This window comes from Lagopus muta, chromosome 4 (genome assembly GCF_023343835.1).
Source record: "Lagopus muta isolate bLagMut1 chromosome 4, bLagMut1 primary, whole genome shotgun sequence".
Classification (NCBI taxonomy): Eukaryota; Metazoa; Chordata; class Aves; order Galliformes; family Phasianidae; genus Lagopus; species Lagopus muta.
The window spans coordinates 38,662,507-38,685,562 of record NC_064436.1 but is presented as its reverse complement, the minus strand read 5'-3'; the positions used below and the strand labels follow the sequence as shown (position 1 = coordinate 38,685,562).

General features: G+C 39.6%; 1 protein-coding gene across 12 annotated transcripts in view; it reads right to left on the bottom strand.

The window, feature by feature from the left end:
* Window positions 1-23,056, bottom strand: part of PDLIM5 (PDZ and LIM domain 5) — a 117,151-nt gene that overhangs the window by 74,712 nt on the left and 19,383 nt on the right. For all 12 annotated transcript variants that reach the window (XM_048942402.1, XM_048942399.1, XM_048942404.1 and 9 more), the window contains exon 3: window positions 3,751-3,902. In XM_048942402.1, coding sequence (XP_048798359.1) covers window positions 3,751-3,902 — 152 coding nt within the window. The remainder of the gene's footprint in view (window positions 1-3,750; window positions 3,903-23,056) is intronic.

Below are 23,056 nucleotides of genomic sequence, written 5' to 3'. Positions count from 1 at the left end.
ATGGAAACGTTGAGAACCTCCAGCTGCATATAGCAGGCAATCAAAGTTTTATCTATTTGTATTTAAGCAATCTCCAAACAAAGTGGACTTTTAATTATGACAGCTATAATACCAATTCCTTCAGTAACAAACGAGTGAATATATAAAAAACAGCATGTGATGTAGCCTTACACATGAAGAAAGGAAGCTTTCATTCTCCCCTCTTCAAGTGTTGCACTGACATTCGGTTACAAAACAGCTAATTTGGTTTTTCAATCAAGATACATGCACAACTGCCTCTATAAACATGCCCCTTTAAGATGTGAAGTTTCAGAAGGCATGGCTTTAAATATGCCTTCCAGGCAAGTTACTTCTTGCACCTTAATTTCCTTCTCTTCATTTTTTCCATTTTGCACTAAAAATAGAGAAAGTCAAATAAAAACCTGATGGGAGTTGTACCAAATTAAAATACCTACGATAAGGAAGTTGATCATAAAGACTTCTCTCTTGTCTTTGTTGTGTATTTATGTAGATATATATATGCAGATATAAAAGCTACAGCTATGTAAGTTTTACTTGCAAATAGCAATTGCTCTGTTCATTTTATTTAGTCTCTTATGAGCGAGTTGCATGGAAATCTCCATTGTGAGGCTGGTAGTGTACCCAGTAATTTTTTCCCATCTTGCCTCTATTTTTACTTCTCACTAAAGTCTCCATAAGCATGTTTACTTCTACATATTTGAAATCACATAAAACTGTATCAAATTATAACCAATGAAGGGTAAAGCAGGCATCCATAGATGAAAGTACAGTACTTACTACCATTTATCACAAAGGTTATTAAGTATTACCACAAAAAAAAGCACCAAGTGGAAATATATTCAGGTTCCTATGCTACCTTCACCAAACATGGACACTGCAAAAGCCATTAGCTCAAGCTGTAACACTCAGTTTTCCTGGCACTCACTAATCACTGTTTTCCTTTAAAATGGCAAAAAACTGGAGCATTATCTAGACATTTATATATGCTTTTAGGACTAACTTCAGCATTCTCGCACTGTAGCTATCAATTAGCAGAAGTATATAAAAATTCAAGTGTTTTTTTTTTTTTAATTTATTTTTTAAGAAGTTGTCTTAAGTTTTCTTATCAGTGGTATTGACAAATAATTTAGAGACCAATGCCGTTTCACATTCACAGCTTCTCTTTAATCTTGGAAAGGAGCAATAATGTCTCAGAATACTCTATGTAGTTTTGAGAGAAGAGGTAGGAACAGAAGAATGTAATTATGGAAATCCCTCAGTATTAAAATCTTAGCTCACCACCCCATTTATAGCCACAAGCCATTCTTCCCATGGGCAAGCAGCATCTGCAGCTAGCATGAGTCTATCCAACTTTGCAAAGAGTTTTTTTCCAGACTAAAAAGAATAAACAAATCAACAAAGCAAATCCCTCACAGGCAGGAGAGCTGGGAGTGCACTGCCCATGGCTTTGGTTTCATGAGATCCAAGCAAAATTAGAAACAGCTGAGCCCATGGGACTGCAGAGAAGCACCACCTCAAGACAGGACATCCGTCCCACTCCCAGATACTGGGGCTGAGGCTATTTCTTTGATCTCTGATTGTCTGATCCCAACTCAGCCTTCAGCTGTCAGGTAGCAGACAAAACCCATGAGTCAGTTCCTGAGCAAGGTAGGAAGGGTGAGAACAGGAGATGACTGGGTTAACTCATGATTAATTCAATTTTTAAATCACAGCAGTCATCTCTGTGCCCAACCAGGCAAGTTACTGCCTGAATGGGACACACCTGCTGTTTCTTTCTGATATCTGATATTAACCTCACCAATCGATTTAAAATAACAGGCAAAAGTGGGTCAAACCTCACTCATGGTTTCCTGCAGGTGTGACTCAGTGGACTCCTGGAAAGTGAGGCATTTCCAAATGACCTGCTTGCCTTGTTAAAAACCCCAAAAATAATGACACACTAATGTGTATGATTCCACTGGTGGGTTGTTTCATCAAGAAACTCTTAATGCCAACTTTACAAGTTTCACTGGAGAAAATGCCCCAGGCATGAACCACACCATAAGATAATCCTTTCTTCAGAGGCTGAGCAAAAGGAATCGCTCATTAAGAACAGCTAAAGACCAAAGCACAGCAGGACAACAGACAAAAAAAGAATCAGCAAGCAGGGCTGAAACTGTACCCTCTCAGAAAAGAGAGCATTCACACACAAATTCAACTACATGTCTTGTAATGTTGTGTACCACCACCACCACCCATGGCGTTTCTCAGACTACATGTCCTTTTTTTTTTATTTTATTTTCATACTCTCCGACAGGGATGTTCCTTTTCTTATTGAAAGGAAGGATAACTTGTTCAGAAAGGTAGCAGAAACTGGTGAGGCAATATTGATACGGGGCTCAACCAACACTCACTGAAGAACTGCATTGCTGAAGGAGGGCACAGCAGCAATCAGCAGGATGCAATGGCAGTTATTTTGGCTCTTCCTGCTTCAGTTCCAACAATGAGCATGTGAGCATTCCGCTCCATTTTTCCAGCCTCTCCCAGAACATAGCCCTATGCCCTAAGAGCAATATGCTGAAATTCAAGAAGTCTTAGGAACAAGCAGATTGGCCCAACCAATCTATAGTGGTAAATGCAGTTCACAAAGGGAAGCTGCAATTTTGTACAACTGCACTACCACTTTGGGAACCACCTCTGACATCAAGCTGCAGTATTTTCATCTGTGTAACTCAAGGGCTGACTGAAAAAAAAAAAAAAGAAAAAATCCATCATTCAGCAGCAGAGAGATTTTGCTGCAGGTACTCAATAGCCATGTGCCAAAGTCAACTGTTTACCAAATCAGCAGAATTCCAGGAACTGGACAGTGTTGTACTTCACTTTTATCTGCACTAAAACCGAACACCCTTCCCCAGCCAACATCCAATGCACAGTTCAGCTTTGTGGAACAGTGGGTATTTTACCTTGCTCTATTTCACTGCTTTTTATACCTTAACTCTGCACATTTTCTAATGATTTACTCACAGCATCAACTTATTAACCAAAAATAGGTTCAGATCTTCTACTAATAGTGTTGTTATGCCTCCTAAGATTCCCCCTAGTAGTAGGTTCCAAAATACTTTATATAAAAAAAAAAAAAGTTGTTTTAAACAAGTGCTAGCAAATAGTCATCATTTGAAGTAATGCAATCTCATTGCAATTTTTTCAAGAAACTTTCATCACAACATACTTCAACCAAAAGTATTGCTGGCCTCTGAAAGGCCTGGTCTGCCACATTAGCTGCTACTGACTGCTTCCATAGTGTCATTCAGCTTATTTTTTAAACTTCCTGCAATATGTAATGGAGTAAGTGGAAGTGTAGGAACAAAAATAACGTAGGACCTGACACAAAAAGTACCCTCAGTCAACTAGAAGAGAGAGAAAAAAGGCTGGTCAGGTTTATTTTTAATTGAAAACTGTTAACAAAACTGAAGTTCAAAGAGCAGCTAGACATCATACAATGTGGAAGAGGTGACATGAGGCTGGCAAAGATCTCTGCTACTCAAGTAATTACCAACTAATATGTTTTCTGAAATGCTATAAATCAAGACATTTCAAGTTACAGTAGTGTATCTTCAAATGAAGGCCACTTAACTCCAAGCACTTTGCCAAACTACTTACATGGTTTTAGCCTCCAAACATCTGCTATCATAATGATTAATTCTCCTTTAAAAAAAAAAAAAAAAAGAAAGAAAGAAAAAGCTTCCTTACCTTTGCAAAGTCATATTCAGATTGCCTGTACATGCCTTGATCTTGTTTTGTGCTTCTAGATGAGTCATCCCGTCTGTACTTATCCCATCAATGGTGAGAACCACGTCACCGATCCCCACGTGTGCTCGGGCTGCTTTTCCACCGTCGTTAAGCTGAAATGCCACAAGAAGGGCAAATGGGAGACTTAAATGCCTTATGCTTATATTCTCTGAACAAAGGAAAATAACTTATATGATGTTTGGTCATAAAAAATGGAAAAAGTTTGAGTTTCTTCTCTATAAGCTTGTTTTTGTGGATGTTGCAGTGTATTTACCATCTTTTTGGTGAAGCATTGTTTATAAATTCATGTTTTTATTTCATGTTAATGACAGGAAAAGCATTGCATGGTATTATCTATTTTTCAAAACCACACTCCTCATTGACTGGATGATAGCTATGCACATTCACCTAGAAAGGCAAGCAGGGATAGGCTCATAAAATTTCCTGGTTGCAAGCTTCAGTCTATTATCTCTTCACATCTGAGATTTCTCACATGGGTGAAAGAAAGGCTGTAAGTCAGGTTCTTCAATTCTAGTTTTTCAATCTAATCCATCTCCTCAAAGTTTATGCATTTGTCAATATTTGGTTATACATATGAAAGTCTTTATTAACGGTGAAGCTATCTTTCCCCCCAAAATGCAACTACAAGAAAGTCAAAAGTTCAACATTACAGACAGGCCAGTTACAGAATTTTGTTTTGACTCATTCTTGGTTTATAGCTGCAGTGACCCGCAGTATATTCAAAACAGAATAAGAAAGGCTTCTTGAAAAGTCTGACTCTTTGATCAAGGTCACTGCTGAAGTTCAGCTCAGCTGCCTTTGGTCCACTTTAATGGAGCACTCTAACAACAAAAACTTTTGTAAAGATCACGTTACTGACTCTGACTGAACAATAAATTAATCTTTTCATCTGATGCCACCAGCTTTATTCCCAAGGACACACACACACACACACACACACACACACACACACACACACACACAAAAAAAACACAACAGCAATCCATGGTAAGATTTACATACTGATTTATACTCATGGTCCTCAATCTGTTGAGCACTTTGTAACTAGCTATTGAAAACAGTCCTACATGGTGCAAATTCCCTCTTTGTACTCATATTTCTCTCTTACAGCAGACAAGCTTTTACTTTTTGGCCGTGTATGTAAAACCCCATGTCTACTTTGCATGCAAGCATGAGTCGGTTTCTTGAAGAAATCACTACTTCTAGGAAGGTACTGCAAGTAACACAATTACTTTGTCTTCATTTCCAAAAGTATGGCCCAAAGAGAACTCCAATTGCTGTAAATCAAGCAGCTGCCCAAGGGAAAGCAAAATGAAGGCCCTCATCTGAGTTGCCTGCAGTCTCTTCTGTACTGCATCCAGCAGCTATCAGGAAGTTATGCCTTTCAACAATGACAAATCACTAATCTACCCCTCATTTACTTTTCCAACAAGAGAAACAAGGCTAGCTCTTGAAATCAGTCTGTGGCAAGGGGGTACAAACACACATGAACATGAATATGAGAGACTCGCTTTTTGTATTTGTATACAAACAGTGACACAAGGAAGAATGTCACCTCTTAATAAACCTGTGGGAAGTACCCCATCAGCCTATCAGATGTGGTTATGGCTTTCCTAAAATCTCAGGGATGATGCACAACAGCTAGGATGTATATCTGACAGCATCTGAAGACACTTTTGCATAATGCTACAAGGAAAATGCAAATGCAATAGCTCCCAAACCTCTTAATTTGACAACATTCACTGAAAGCAGAAGCTTTTACATTTGGTGGGCCGCAGCTCACACTTTCCTACATCAGTCTCTATCACACAGACATTTGAAGTAGCGAACATCAACCACTCAAAACATTAGCCAAAAACTCAAATAAAACCTGATAAATCTTCCAGTTTGGTGTTAGTTTTATGAAATGCATTATCTCTGTGAAAGGGGAAGCAGGAGAAGTAGGAAGACTTGTAATCTCCTAAGGTTCAAAAGAGTAGTTTGTCCCTCACCATGACAGGTCAACACAATTATTTTACCCGGAGATGAAACTGAAGTATGCTAACAAATGGAAGGCAGCAGAGCAAGTTTCACACAAGCAAGACTAGGAGAAAACAGGACAAAAATGATGCTCTTATTTTTGAAAGCTTCTGGACTTGCTACATTACTCAGAATTACGATTTCTGTGGTAAAAAAATTTCCAAAAGGCTTCAACATCAAACTCAGAATTTCTCCAAAAAAAATTGGTGTTCAGACCCAACTTTCAGTGAAGAGACCTAATGACGATAAAACCCAGTTCAGGGAATCCCATTAGCATGCAGAAAGCTATGACCAACATAGTTATTTATAGAGAAGATCCTTAAATCTTGGCGGAGGGAAAACCACAGTAAACAGTTCTCTAAATCGCTACATTACAGCAGGCTGACATTTGTCAGCAACGTCTGCAAAAGGGAATGGAACGTCAGGGCATTAAAAGCTAAAGGTCAGAAGGATCACCATGCCTAGTAGCTGGACTGCTGAAGTTAATAAAAATCCAGTTTTCTCAGAATATACATAAATGGGCATAATCCACATATGATGTAGTTGGTGATGAAAAGAGCAACCTAAAAGCAGGTAAGCACCAAAACATCAAAAAGCAGGCTTCAGAGTGAATATTTCCATTGGGGAGGCATGCTTATGATCTGGAAAAGTGTAAAGTAAAACAAAAAGAACACTTTTTTTTTTTGCCTAATTACAGTGCCAACACATAAAATATCACTCTGACTCTGTTTTGTTAAGAGGTCACTCTTAAATATTCGTCGTCTTGTAACGAAGTTCTCTGTACGCCTTAATGAGAGGGAGCTGCAAAATTGTTTTTCGGAAGTGAGCCCTGGGCAAAAATTCATTAAAAATGTCACTGAGAAGTCCATCTTGGGAAGAAAGCAGCACGTTCCAGAAAGCAAGGTAAGCTTCTGTCTGTGTCCATGAGACCTGGTGGGCAGGCAAGGAATCGAATCTGCCTTAGAGATGAAGAGATCACAGACACGACTGAATTAACAAATTACTGGACTGTTAATGGCTGAACCATGCAGGCAGAGGGATGCCAGTGCACTAATCTCCTTATCTAGATAGAGTGGATAAAACTTCCAAATAGCACTCACTGATTTGGGATCAGAGATCTGACTAATGAGAGGAGAGGTTGGTACTTCTAGGAAATCTCAGCTCAGCATGACTCTGCCCTGGCAGTGCCCGCCAGCATCCCTGGTTCATCAAGCATCTGTTCATCTCATACTGAAGCTACAGAGCAAGCTTTGCCACAGATACTGAAAAGAGCAATATACTCAGAGCATACAGAGCATCAACAGATACCTAAATAAAAATAAACATCTACACTGAATACATCAGTAGGAACTCAAACACTGAAAGAGTTATGCAGATGTATTTTTACTTCCAGGAACCTCAGTTTTGACATCTCTTTATTTCTCTAACAGCACATTACCATTACAAACAGTAAGTTCATACACGTATTGAGGTTTGTGTACATATTACAGTGTAAGTACCCAAACCAAAAATAAATGGAAGATTCCCTACATACTCCTCACCACTAACTCCAATTATTTCTGCTTTTAAACTCAGAACTTGAAAAAATCCAACTGATATTGAAGTTCTACAAAAAAATAAAATAAAAATATAGGTGCCAGTATATAAGAAAACCTGGAGCGCTATTCATAAATCATATCTACTTTTACACAGCACTTGTCTTGTATGAGCGGTTTGGTCTTTATGCTGCACGTTTAACTTTAGCTATGAAGTTAGTAAGATGAGCCTGCATCAGTCAGAGGTGAATTACAGTGTTACATATGCTTAAAGACCAAAATACCAATAGACTGATGGGCAAAAAGCCAAAAACTAATGCAGAAATCCTAGTATGAAGAAAGGATATAATTAAAACACATGCATGTTTAAATATGCCTAAACAACAAACAGAAGCAATGCAACAAGGTATATGTACAGAAGAGTACGGCATTAAAATTGTAAGACACACTATCTGCAAGTCAAACAAATTTCTAAGCAGCACAAACATCCTTGCAATCCTTTATGAATCCATTTTTAATTCTGCATTTACAATATGAGTTTTTAAAATTTTTTAAATCAAGTATGAATTAGGGATTAAAAAAAAAAAAAGTTTTGTTTTGTTTTTGATGTTACATAGAATACTTCTAAAACCATGAAACTGCCAATATTTGCTCCTACTGAGCACCATTTCCATATTCTTTGGGAAGTAAGGAGGCAAGCAGGAGAGACATTTCATGACCAGGCACCTGCCGAGGCCAATCATCCCCACAGCCCTGGCAGCAAACCTCCTCTCATCCTCACAGCAGCCCCCAGCTCTGTGGTTGAAAGTCAAAACCCAGTCTATGCCATCCACACTCTGGACACTTTCTAATAAACACTTATAAAATCATCCATCTAATATTAGACTTCAGCTTTGTTTGATCTCCAAGTTCTTTTCATTGCTGTTGTTTTTAAACAGCAGAATTTCCAAGCTGCAAACATTGTTCTAATCTACGTTCCAAACCAAGATAAAACAAAAGTAAACTAGTTCTTGATCCAGGATGAACTTCAAAGGCAGTGGAAAGTAATCCCAGCACAGTTCTACCCTTCCAATTTCTAAAAGCAAGCAGGCCAAATCACACTGCAATAAAGCCACTTTGTTGAGCTCAATTTTAGCTCATCTTTTATCATTTGTTTTTTTTTAATAAACAGCATTTAAAAAAATAAAAAAGGAGATGAGAGGGAGAAAAATAAAAGTACCTCTTTTGCTTTCCAGAGATATTTTAAGATAATATTCTTTTCAGGAAAATTGTACGTGCACACATACATGCACACCTATCTCTAAATCAGTGCAATTTGTAGTTTAACTCATTCCTAATTAGCTTATAACCATTTGTTTTCCCTCACATGACTATGAAGAAAGCTTGACAAACATCTCTCATTTGGGCCATCCTGTTACTTAGCTTTTATGCAGTAACAAATGAAATACCTAGACTGCAGTTATCCATAAGACAAAGGGCTATATACAAAGATGGATGCTGCCTTTTGTCTTTCCTATACTACCTGCCCTGAATCAACTGTAGCTACCAGCAGCTTGCCTGGTGCTGCATCACAACCACTTTGCCAGAGACTATTTTGTAGTCCGACAGCAAATAATGCTTTCCCTGATGATGTAAAAAAAGCCTTCAATATCAGATGTAACTTCCACACTCCTAGAATGGAATTGTTTACTCTGAATTTAAAACTTTAAGGGTTCTCTCCAGTTTGATTTTTATCTTTCCAGCACTTCTAATGCACTTTTACCTATAGCAATTCAAGAACTGCATAAACACAACAGAAGTCAACCAGACAACAACCATTAATTACTACCATTCCTGCTTCCCTTTCAGCCTACGCCCTTACTTACATTAGAATATTGAAACAAAACACATGAAAAACAAGCAGCATACACACTTACAGAATTAATGTTACAGGAGAACTTTATCTGTTTGATTTGTTTGTGGCTTTGCAATCTCTTCATCAGATATCATCCTGCTTTTGCACATAGCAGTCCCAGCCACAGTAACACATGCAGACACTACCATTTACACTGTGACCTGTTACTCTGTTGTTGATTGCTGACCCTGCTTCACCTGAGCAAAGCACGATGTAGCAGCAGCATTTAACAGCATGCTCTCACATGCACACAGAGCTCCAAGCATGCTCAGAAGCAGCCCTTTTGTGGTTTACTGAAAACTCAGGGAATAGACCATTGCCCCACACAAAGAAACCCAAAGATACAGCAGCACATCACCCTGTGATCCGACATGCAAACCTTTGAGTACAAACAGCTCAGTGCTGTGCTCCAGCCAGCCCTAACTAGTGCAGCAGCTTGTCCAAGCTGTTTCTCCCCTGCAAATCAGAAACAAAAACCCCACCTAAACTCAGGCCTTCTAAAAGGCTTTAGAATCTACATTACCAATTCTTCATGAAAAAAAAAAAAAAAAAGTTTCTGAGTCATGGGAGCACCTGCTCTTTGTGGCAAATGAGCTTCTTCAGCTCTCACTGGAAACTGAGAGCTGGATCGTATTCCTCACAGCCTTTACTACTGCCGTATTATTCACATAGCCAACAGATTAGCCAGCCAGCCTTCGTACTTGCTTCCAAATCAAGAACGTACATGGCAGTTTTAAAGTCCAGATCAAATTTATACAGCTGAGGTATAAGTGCCCTAATACAGGGTTTGCAGTGGAAACCGCTGACACAACTGATTACAAAAGGGGTTATGAGGCGGCCCTATAACTACGCTGAAGACTTTCCCCAAAGCAACCAGAGCTTAGGTTAAAAAGAAAAAAAAAAAAAAACAACTTCAATTCCTAGAGCATTTTGCTGTGGCCCATTTCTTCCATTACCAGGAAGCCTCGTCCTCACCTCTCCCTCTGCCCTGTGCTCCCATCATTTGTGTTCGTCTCCCTGCAGCCCTAGGAGTGCTCCCAGACTAATGCTGCAGTCTGAGATGAACACATCATGCCAACCATCACTGAAGACAATACATAAAGCAAAGCATCAACTGTACTTCTCAGCCTTATTCTGCACCCCTCTGCCAGCTACCATCCCGGTGAGAGGAACACGCTGCATCCCAGCCTGTTCTCACAGGGCATCCTGCTCTTCTTCAGCCCTTCTCCTCAGCTGCAGCACAGCAGCCGTTTGGCTGAAGATTACCCAAGACAGCCCTTCAACTCACTGCAGCCCACAAAGAGAGGATGGAGGGAGCCCACAGGCATTCAAGCATTTTGCTTGGGAGCAACCCACAAAACCACTCCTCACATTTCATTCTTAGTTCTGCCATTTATCTTCAAAGGAGCACAAGGAGATAGATGGCTGCTGAAAAAAAGAGGTGGCATCACACAGTGTAAATTACTCTCACACATGATTGAGCTGATGGCAAATGGGATCTAAAAATATTAATTAAGAGTTTAGAGAATAGGATAACTGCACAATGTACAGGTCTTTTGAATAGGCTGTCTTCTGCTTTTCATCATCTGACACTGAACAGATCCACTTGAATGCCAGGGGGTGAAACAGAAGAACAAGCCCAGAGCTTCCCTTGCTTACTCCAGAATAGGTTGCTAATAAGCAGGCATGGTTTCCAGGTGCTGCTGCCAGAACAGTTATTAGCTGGTACCATTCCTCACTTGTCACAGCTTGGCTGATGGTGGTTTCCTCACAGCCCTGATCTTCCACAAGTAGGTTTTGTCCATGCCACCTCCCTCTCTTATGACAGCTCAACTGCTGCACTGTGGCAGCTTCAGAGACAGTGCCGTCAGCTGCTTCACTTTCACAGACATGCTTAACTTCTCTAGGAAGAGGGAAGTAATTAATTAAACAAACCCAGCAATAAATTCCAACATAAATAATGTGTTTATATGTAGCCTAAAGATGTTATTCAGGTACTGAAACATAAGCTAAAATCTAGAAACATCCACTGGGATTCAAAGAACTACCAACATCAATCAAAACTTCCACCCAGTTCACAAAAGGAATAAAGAAACTCTTCTATGGATGTGTATCTCTATTGCAAGGCTAAGTATCTGGTGTTGCTTTTCTGCACCACCAAAAGCACTGAGGAAAGCAAACAGGTCATCACTGAAATGAGACAGGTAAAACCCCTAGGCTTCCTGAATAACAAGATCCAATTAATGTTCTGATTTTGGGAAGAAATAAAGTTGCAGTGTCAGAAATCAAATTGTGAAAAGGATAAGGGCAAAATAATTCAGATATTGCAGCTACAGCTGAATTTGAAAGAAGGTGGGCAACTCCTCCAAATACTTCAATGACAGAAAATGACTTACAGCTAAGTGCTAGAACGCCTGCAGATATTTTGGAGTACAAATTACAAGATTTTGCAAAGCCTAGTCTCAGAAGGCTCAGTTCCCATACTGTCAGTGTGCCCCAGAGCCCTTTTTATTTTAACTGGCTGGCTACTCCCTGAAGATTATTCTTCTGTTCATACAGTTTACAGAACTAATTCAGGCTTCTCCCTGGGAGAATATATGCCAGTGGGTAAAAATTACTGCCTACTTAATTTCTCAGAGAGACAGAAAGAGGAAACAGAATAAAAACATAGCTAGCAATGCTATGTAAACTTCATGTGAGTGCTCTAGCTCTTGCAAGCTTTATGTCTATGGAGACTCCCTTCCAAAGATTTTTGTGCATCCAACACAAATTAATTCCACAACTGAAGCATGCAATTGCTTGGGGCTCTTGAAGAGACATCACCTTAGGAGCCACATGGTTTGCATCATAACAGGAGCTCCCAGTACACTGTTCTTACAACAGTGAGAAGCACTGCTGACTCCAAAATGCTCACAGAGGTAGCAGTCAGGGCCTTGCTCATCAAGCAGGGCAGATGGCATCCATTCCCACAGCATGAAGGCAATACACATGAAGATCCCTGCACTGCATACAGTGGTGCAAATTGTCCTTTCCCAAACAGAATTATCATCACTCATTTATAGATGATAAAATTCAACTGATTGAACATCATCTTGATTCCATGTGATTTTCAAGCCTATTATTTAGTCCTAAACAATGAGACACGCCTTTCATGCATCAAATGCAACATCATTGTCCTGCATTTTCCAGGATGTCCTCTTCTACAGGAAACCAAACAGATTAACATTTTATTCTGTTAGTCCTTCCTGTAGGAAGTTGACCTGAGGGATGCAGAGGAATCTTGCATGTTGCAGCAGTGTGAAGGAAATGCTACTCATGAAACAATCCCACATATGAAAGCAAATGCAAACAGAGAAAGTAAGTGGAGAAGCATGAACTGAAACCTGACCTGAAAGAAATAGCCCTTCACTAGTGGCAAGAAAACGCTACTACAAATTAGATATCTCATGATCTGCTGCTTCACTTTCACAGGCATGCACAAACACATAGGGAAGTCTTGTTTCAAAGACAATATAATTTAGATAATGATAAGCTGTACCACGTAAGTAAAGAGGAAAACAGAGGCAAGTTCAAACACTGTCAGTCTATCTAATGGGTAGAATCTGTACAGGGAGAACAGCTCACCTGAACATTATCTCAAACCAAAATTCTACTGGAATTTCTGCAGAAGTCCACTTTCAAAGCTAAACCCATATGCTGCTATGGGAATCACCACAGAATCACATATGATACATTTAGGAGTCACATGTGAAAAAAAGTGAATTTATTCACAGTTAGTGACATAAGTCCTGACCAGGAGAGGCAAAGTAGATGTGAGGAATATAAATGGGACTGGAAGATCAATACATTTTTATTAAATGTAAGAAGAGATCGCTTTAGAGGATGAAGGAGAAGGGTGAATCAATTCAACAGACAGTGAAGGAAGTCTTGTGGCAACCATATCAAATAGGACTTGGGGAGCACCCCAGACCAAAAGGGAGGAAATTGTGCTAGCGAGAAACAAGAAGGAAGGGACTGGCTGGCAAGTTTTGCAACAGGTCAGAGAATCCATGACCAGTCCTGCAAATATCGCAAATGAAAAGCAGCAACTTTTCAATGTAGCTTCAAAGAAGAGAAGATATACTGCATCACCATCACATAGGTGATTTTGTTTTCTTTTTTTAAATATTACCTATGCCAGAACAACAAAAAGATTCCAAAAAGAAAGCACACGTATGTGCTTTCACTTAAAGCAAGAGACAGAGAACTTCCAGGATTTGTCAAGCAAAACTTCTAGCACAAAGAAATAAAAGAGAAATAGGAGACATTAAAAGCTAGTGGATATCTAGCTTTTTATATGTCAAGGGAATATTAGAGCAGACATTTACTTTTAGACAGACACTTACTGACTGAAAACCCAAAGTATTGCAGAAAGAAGTCCAATAAAAACCCTAAGAAAACAAGAAACACATTTTAAAGGAGTTGTATATTGCTTAATAAATTCATACCAGCTGTTTACAGCTAAGACACAAAAGTCCTTCCCACAAGCTAAAAAAGCTCATGAGCACATATAACAATTTCAAATTTAATTTTGCATTTGTAGATTCCATACATATATACACAAACAACACAGCTTTAGTTTACTTGACTTTAAACGTGACTTTTACATTACTTCAGTTTACACAGATCCAGGTGCATGGGGTTGTTTTTAAAGCAATGTATACTTTACAATAGAAAGTGTTGCACACACACACACCCTTTATAGTTTGTTTCATCATTTTTGTTGTTGTTGTTTTGTTTTTAAAAACATAGCCACACACACAAATTTAAGGGCATTCTTCCTCTCCACTGGGGACCTGTATGAAACGGCCACATGAAGACGATCAGCTTTTCTTTTTAGGCAGTGCTTGACAAAAAGCACTTCTCCAGGGAAATTGGAAGCTATTCAGGACAAATAGTCTGACAGCAAAATGAAGACCCTCATTCTGGGTATAATTTCTTTATATTTTCCTTTACGTGCCATGACCTCTGGACTCTATCCTACAAGTCAAGACACTTGAAACTCAGTTCTGGAAAAAAATCCCTCCTAAATTTTCACTGTAGAGTTAACATTGTGATCACATCTCAGGAGGATAACATTTAAATATTTCCACTCTTGAATTTTGGGAGTAAAAACAAGACCACTTTAAAAAATTCAGTGCAGATTATGGACAAATACGGGCAACAATTCCAGTCTAAACAACACAGTACCAAAACTCACTCACTCTTTTCTCCAACCTGATCCAGGACAGATAATACAGAATCTTTGCAGGTTTTAGCATTTTTCCCCTCCTCCTTTTTCTGTTAAATGCAAGTAACTACAAAATAATAATAAATTGCATAGGAGTCAGTGGGCTCCATATGAGCAAGACTGTTGAAGGCAGCAGTGAGATTTTATGCGCTGTACCCTCAAACAAATGAAAAAAAGTATTTTCAAATGAATCTGGTATTTAGAACAAATCTTCAAGAAAAACTAGATAGGTAACAGCCTCTCAAAAGCACATCTTTTCATCTACTGAGGTAAAAAAAGAAATGAGAAATCCAAGAAATATCTTGGGAAGCAGAGGAGTGCTGCCTTGCAGAGCTGTGCCAACTTCATGCTCATTGCCATCTAGATGCTTACCCAAGCTGGACCTGCTACCCAGCTCAGCAGAAGATGCAGGTGCCCACTGCCTGAATGGGGGAAAGACACCTCCCCCTGCCCACCCCATATACTGTGGTGAGATGGGGAATAGTTTCCAAAACTGATGAGGTTCCACCTTTAGTTTGAGAACACAGTAAAATACAAAGTAGAAGAATTTCAGTCCTTCTTCCTCTCCCCCTGTCCAACTACCACAAGCCAGGATATGATGCACTGCTCAAAGGCTATCAAGGAATAGTCACCAAAAGAACAAAAAAGATCTGATGGTTCCCCACTCAAGACCATCATTAAACAGCAATGCCATGCCTGCTCTTGTAGGTGGAAGGCAAAAATAAACACACGTACGGAGGCAGAAAGTGAGATACAACATGCAGCCAGTGACCTTTGGCAAGCTACGTCTAACTGCCACGTGAGCAAGTGACATCAAGGATCACAACATTCTGATCCTAAAATGCATTGTTTGCATATTTGCAAATTGGTTTAATGAACCCACTTTAGGAGCAGGCTTTTTCCACATCTATATGACGTTCTTATGCAGTCACTTTCTAAAAGCCAAATGGGTTCAGCAAGGCAATTAAAAAAAAAAAGATACAGAAGGTTATGAGGTCTTCACACAGCCATTCATCATGTCTTCCTCAAAATTAACAGCTTCATACATTCCTTTCCAGCCACCTATTAGGAGGCATCAGATAACTTCTAATTACGCAAGCCACCTGCCTGGCCACCGCAAAGGCTGAGCAGTCTGGAAGTGTTTAATACCTCTCCCCATGTTCAGTTACAACCTGCATCTCAAGTCCAGGGGCAGGATGGCTTTCCCAGGCAGAAATGGCTTCTCTGCCTCCTGAGCTGCTAGATTTAAATGGCAACATAGCATAGTTACGGCATACCTAAACATAGTTTTGATGCTGACAACATAGGATTTTCCATGGATTAACAGAAACATGTTGTGATAAGACTTTTGAAGAAATAGAATCATATGGTACATAAACATGTACATATAAACACTGAAATGGATATAAAAATATTAATTCCTTACTCGAATTTTATACTGGAATTATTTTAGTATGTATAAGTTTCTTCTCAACAACAAAATAATTCAAGCTAACCTGGAACAACTACAGGTAAACTAAGCTGCTACTAGTACCAGCAGAAGTCTTGCAACTGGTTACAAGTAGCAGCGAATCCTGAACAAGAACAGCAATAACACTGACAGAAATGTTTTTTCACCTTCCTCCAGTTTCAGGGGCAATAACCACACCTAAATCTCTTTGGGCAGTAACTGGTGAAGAATGCAATGCTCCTTTATGCACACGCTTTCATCTCTGGGAACAATGCTACAAGCAACCAATGCACAACCACATGGCCACAGGAAGTGAACGAGAGTATGAACTTCTCAACTAGAAACAAAGAACGTGCTACTAAAATAACTATTTAGTTTAACAGGCTTGAGATGCCACAGATGAAATACAATTCATGTCTCAGAACCTCACTATCCCAGTTTCCTCACAGAATACAGACTACTCTGCCTTCTGAGCACAGAGATGAACAGAAGCAAACTGCACAGAGAACAAGCAAAACTGATGTGAGCTGAAGACGGAAAACAAATAAAGCTGGAGACCTTGCAAATAAAACATCTCTGAAGCATCCCTTCATTCCCACTCATAGACAAGGTGAGGGGATACTAGGCTTGTGTGGATTTAGAGCATTTTCTTTTTTTTTTTCCTCCATATTCACATAAAAGTATCTTGTGACTCAGCAGAGTAATTTGGCTGAATTAATACACTGATCATCCATCTTGCAACATGTAGATTACTCGGAATGTGAACTGAAATGGAATTTATGACTTTAACCCAAAGTCCAATCCCTTATTACAAGAAAATTCATGTAACTGGAGGTCTCTGTTGCAAGGGAAGGATTTGAGGGGTAAGCTCCTACAGAAATGCAGATGAAATGTGTCTGAATACACTCCCTGAAACCAATACACCACAATGTAGCCCAAGTTTTGGACAGAAAACTTGGTCACAGAAGTGACAAAAATCCTCATAGATCTGGTTCTGATCGATTAACTGTACACTTAATTCCCCCCCCCCCCCCCCCCCCCCATCCAAGAACCCTTGGGCCCCTCCTACCCAAAATACAGTCTTGAGACTACACATGAAAATAAGAGAGAGCCTTCCTACAGAACAGGCCCCGGCTCATTCTGTGGAGCAACGAGCTGAATTGCCCCTGTTGCTTTCAGGCATTATTCTTCCCTTGAGGACAAAGAGGGCTTCAGCCTCCCATTTATAGGAACTCCTTACTACCATGAAATTTACTACATGTTTAATTACCTCTGAAGGACGTCTCTCAATAACTAAACATGCCAGGGGATAGAACAGCACTGGCAGCATAGTATTCTGCTGCTGTGGTTCAAGCTGAAGAGCACGACACCCCTACGTTAACAGCAGAGGTACTTACATTGCAAGCCCTTCAGATGCATAAGGAAACCAAGTACACCTCTTTAACCTGCTGTACATAATTGCAGCAAGGAAACCCAAGCTTTGAGAACTGAGAGCAGATAAAGCGCAGATATAACGACAGGAGCACAAGAAGTGTACCAAGGGAGCAAGTTTCCTCCACATTCCAATTAAATTGAGAGGAAGGAGAATGTCTTTTCTGAATAAACAAAGCTTAAAGCAGAACATGATCTTCCCCTTTTTCCTCCAGAGTAGACAAAGCTACTAACGCAAACAAAGTAAAAGAAGTAGCAAGCAGATACACAAAAATTCTGGTGCAACTGAAAGTTTGAATTCAAGCATCAGAAAGCATGGTGGTTAACCTGTCCAAGGTTTCACCAGACTTCCCTGCAGCTCAGTTCCTGTCACCAGCACTTACTAAATATGAGGTACAGCACTCAGTGAACACAAAATAGCTGTCACTCCTCTCGCTGCAGCAAAAAAGCCAGGTTTTCATCAGCCTGAAGACAGGACTGACTCAGTACTCAACAGCCTGAGCTGCAGCTGGGGCAGCACTGACAAGTACAATCTGTTGGAAAGCGAAGCAGCTCAACACACCCATAGGAGCCTGTGAGAAGAACGGGATCTATATGTGCGCAACCCAGTCCACTGCATACAAATAGGCATACAGTAAGATAAAGAAAAGAACACTTCTACAGGAAATAAGTTTTTGTAAACGAAGCATCACAAAGCTGCACTGCAGAGCATCTCCCTTAAAGTCTGAAGCTATCTTAAGCCAGGAAGGGAAAGTTGATTTCCCAGCACAGGTGCAGAAATTCACATCGTTGGGGTTGGATTAGGCAAACATCACCAAAACAAAACAAGAATGTGCTAACCTCCAGTTTACAAAATTAACTTTGAAGTTTTTAATAGCAAAAAGACCTGCAGTTACTCATAATTCACCCAGAATCCTAATTCTGGGGATCCTAATAGTAAAGCTGACCATCTCACACGGCTGTAACAAAGTATGGCTTTCTGCTGTTTTAGCACAGCACGTGAACAGATGAGCAGGGGCATATGGGCTGGGAAGAACACAGGGTCAGTGCATGGCAGAGCTGTGGCAGAACAGACAGGCTGCAGACCGCCCTCCTACACAGGGTTATTATTAGAGATGGGTTGTAGAGCTCACTAAACCATACCAGCCCACTAATGACACTTGCAACTTCAGAGGAAGCTCCCACCTCCTAAACTAGAAGAGAGTTTGGTGTAACACTGAGAAAGATGCGAAAGCAAATCCCACAGAAGAAATCCTAAGCAAGCTCTGAGTTTCTGAGACACACAGTTTGAAGAACTTAGCATTAGCCTTACAGCCAAATGGATCTGTTCCCTGAAGGAAAATACTGCTAGGTATTTTTCCACTCATTTGATCTCTTTTTTTTAGTTGGTGGAATGAAAACTTTACTAGCACAAGCATCCTCTGATTTAAACTCCGCACGATTATATATTTTTAAGTATTAGTTTCTAATTTGAGGACATTTAAGCATGGCCACCTAAAAATTTTATTTCAGTCAAATGCCATTTTAGTTGTATGGAACATCTGCAAATAAAAATAAACAGTCTCTAACTTAATATAGAGATACCTTGGGGGGAAAGCAACAAGAACATCAATCTACAGGCACATACAGCACAAGAAACGAGCTCTCCTCTAGAGCTGTCACTCTGTTTCAGTTCTAAAAAAACAACAAAAGGTCTAACCCAAAAAACCATGGGAACACAGCAGCAAACCAGACCTAGCAACATCAGGGAGCCCCCAGGACAGACACACGTGCCCCTGGAGCTACGTGTTGGACAGTGAGCTCCAACTTTGGTATGGGCTGCTCAGCAAGGGGCTAAACTTTCCTCGCATACTCTGGGGAGATGAATGCAAGTTATTTAAAACCCCAGCACATCGAGCTGGCACGTCATGTCAATACACTGCCTGAGGATTACATTACAGTTCTGCTTGACAGTGAACTTTTAGGTCCGTTTCCAGCCCTCTGGTGAAACAAAGCAGGCTGCCAGGCTCCATTTCTGAGAATGACAACTTTTAGTTTACTCTTCTGCCAAATATGAATGTGCAGATCCAGATGCATCCCAAGTAGAAAGTGCAAGAGTTGTTTGTTAAGAGTCTTGGGTTCAAGACGTTACTACGGACAAATGAAATTCAGTTGCAAACTCACTATATTTACGGTGCTCCACGTTCTCTCACAATTTAGATCTGTCTATAAACATTTTAATAGTTTGTAGAATGCGTCCCTTCCTCCCCCGGTTTACAAACACTCCTCAGATTTATAGCTTGGGCCTTCACATCTTTCCAGCAGTCAGCAAAATTTTCTTTAAAGCAGAACTAAGGAAAGCATCAATTGCTTCAGCAGTACAGGAAAGTATGGGTGGGAGGCAGGGAGTGCCAGCATGGATGTCAGAAACACAAGCATCACATGCTGTGCATAAGGTTGGGTGAGGCAGGACAGCAGGACATAGTCTAGGCAATAGACAGGCTGTCTCAAAACAGTGAAATTGCCAGCGACACTAAAGGCAGGTGTGGAAAAAGCAAAATATTGAATCATTTCAAATCACTATTGCTTCACATGTTAAGAAAACACTGTCATTTCACATTAAAAAAAGCCCTAAATAAATTACATGAAACAAACCATTATCCTGCACAATACAGCTAGTGAGTAGTTCCCTTTAGAGACTACTCAGGTATTGCAAAAATCTTGGCAACAAGAGGAAAAAAAAAAAAAAGATCAAGTATACAAAAAATATTGTTATATTTTAAAAGAGCATAGAAATAAAAAAAAGGAGACCTTTGTCACTCATTTTTCAGCAGCATTCAGTTTGGCTCATCACTGTTCCTTTGAGAGCACAGTGAGAAGAAAAATGAGGAAGAGTCTTGAAAACACAAAAAAACCCCCACCAAAAACAGTTTGACAACTGTTAAATAAGCTGGTTTTCACAGTAAATTTGAGCATAATTAAACTATTATTTTTGGCCATGCTGTCATATAGAATGGTGAGGCTGTAGTAAACTATTGCTGCATGAATGAAGTTGCCCTGTGGGATGCAGGCTGAGCCACACTCTTCCCATGGGATTGCCAAAGAACATATTTCTTTTTCTCATGAGCAAGTTTCTGGTCTTGAACCAAAGGTTGCAGCGAGCATCAAGACAAGACAAGACAGAATCTGCCTTGCAATAACAAAAAAAAAAAAATAAATAAAAAAATAATTAAAAAAAAAAATCAATGAAGAACTTCAAGATATTTTGACAAAAGAAAATAATGGCCTTAACAAAATTTCAAAATTCATTCATAGCTCAGAACAGTTAAGTAGAAGCAAAGTAAATTTTTCAGTAAACTATCTCTCAGAAGTCATAGCATCTCATCTCTCCCTCAAGGGTGTGGTCGTCACTTTTATTTTTAGCCTGGCTCAACTAATGTAAGATTTTCTTTTTTCCATGTGAAAATATTTGAGGTCTGAGGAGAGGTCCAAGCCTTAGAAAAATTGGAGAGTAGACAAGACAATACAGCTTCAGCAGTGTTCAAAACCAGCAGCGAAATGGAAGGGCAAGGCATGCTTGCAAGGCTAAAATCACCTTCCTATTTCAGTTTGTGGCAAAGCAAAAGAGCAAAAGAGCAACAAAAGTAAAAGGAGAGTTAAGAAAGAGCAGCTTTAGTAGAGAAACATTTATTAACTAAAAAGCCAAAGAAATTGGAGTTCTGGGCTTAGCACAATATCTTTTTAATAAATAAACCACTTAAGTGGTTTAGCCAAGGAAAGCTATTAGACAGGACCCTCCAGCTGCTCTCAGGAAGGAGGTGTGCATGATTTTCCTGCAGGTACTATCATCACTCCATGCCAGAGGTGGAACCTCTGAGTTGCTTTTCATTACTTCTCACTGTTCCATCACAAAAAAGCCCTCAGCCCTATAGCAAGGCTGTGTGTCAGCATTAGGAAGGCTCAAGTGTGTGCAGAGTTAGTATTTAAGTGCACAAGCAGAGAAGAAAAGGAATAGAAGGTAAAATCATTTTGGTAATTGCTTATAGGAAAATATCCCTCCAGCCCATGCATATAGATCCCAATACTCTGGTGTTCAAGGGCTCAAAGTTCACCATCTGCTTAGGCGTTAAAGCACTACAGCAGAACTGGCTAGAACCATGTATTTGCCCACAAACAAAATTCTTCACGTAGCCCATAGAAAATATTCATTCAACTGCCAAATTAGTTCTATGCCACGTTCTTCATTACTCTGCTGGTTTCTGAAGCCAAAATACTTAAACAGTAAGTGAGTAAAATTTTGCTGAAAACAAAAGTCCTATTCATCTCAAGAAAATATTCACTTACTAGCATCAAAATATATTTTAACGTGGAAAACTTGGAGCTGTCTCAACTCTTCTTTTTTGGGAAAGTAGCCAGTGAAATCACAAGAGCGACAAATTTTCTTTTAAAGTCTTTCTAGGTTGACTGCAGTTTGACCAAAAAATTCCTGAAACTTTTAGCAGTTTTGTTTGCAGATACATGTGGGAAACATCATCAACAGCACTGCAACAAATACTGAAAGTGAAGCTGTTTTCCCAGTTTTACATAAGATTTTATTTTGGATGATGGATAACTTCCATTGCAGAAGTCTTCTAGAGCACTCTCCCACTCAGCCATATGGTGCAAGTGTGAGACTGTCCTACCTCAACGCTAGGGTAGAAGCCTGGGGATGATGCAGCACCTCAGTGCAGCTCTGTAATGCAGCAAGGACAGCAAGCACGAGCTCCATACCAACAGACAACATACAGGAAATGCTATAGCAAATTACTGTCTGGGTGAGCCAAAGGAGGAAAGTTCAGTAGATATTAACATTTTTCCATCTGATAAAAAACAGACTACAAAAGGTATGAGAAACAGATTTGTCACTTCATAGCTTTCCATGTCCATCCAGCTGCCAGAAATGTTAAACTGTGCGATTCAAAAAGAAGGCATCATGCCAACTGTCATATTCTTCTATATAGAAAGTGAAGCAAATGAAGAAAGGAAAAGATATTATGGGTAGAGTTGATCTTAAAGGCAACGTATTAATCCCATTTTTCCTACAATCAGTTAGTTTAAAAAATATTCAAGAGAATTTAAACTGTACAATATAAACTCCATTCTGAGACTGAAATTCAGTTTTCAAAATAAACACATCACATGTAACAGTCAAAATTATGTCTGAGTGATAACTGTGGTGTGCTGTGTTCACCTACTGGTTACACTCTACTGTAAGTCACCTCATTTTAAACAAAAGCATATGGAGACATAAGGTACATACCATAAATATTTCTCTTTCTTCCCTGAAGAAATAGAAACTGCTAATTTTCCTGTATTGCAAATCTGTATAGTTTATAGTGACTGGGACCAGCCACTAAAAGTGAGCTCAGGTATTACCTTTTAAAACATTGCAAATTTGATTGAGTAACATACTTCCTAGATAACTTACACAAGAATAACCTAAACCTCTCTGTGTATCTACTTCTCCCAATATTTGCTCAGCATCTTGCCTGCAACACACCGTTCCCGATTCCAAGGATTTCCCACTCACGCTTGTGAAAACAGCAAACAAGCAAGTACATTTTCAGGAGCAAAACATGTTTTCTCTGGCTAAAGAATTGTCCTTTTCAGGTCAGAGAAATAAGTGAAGG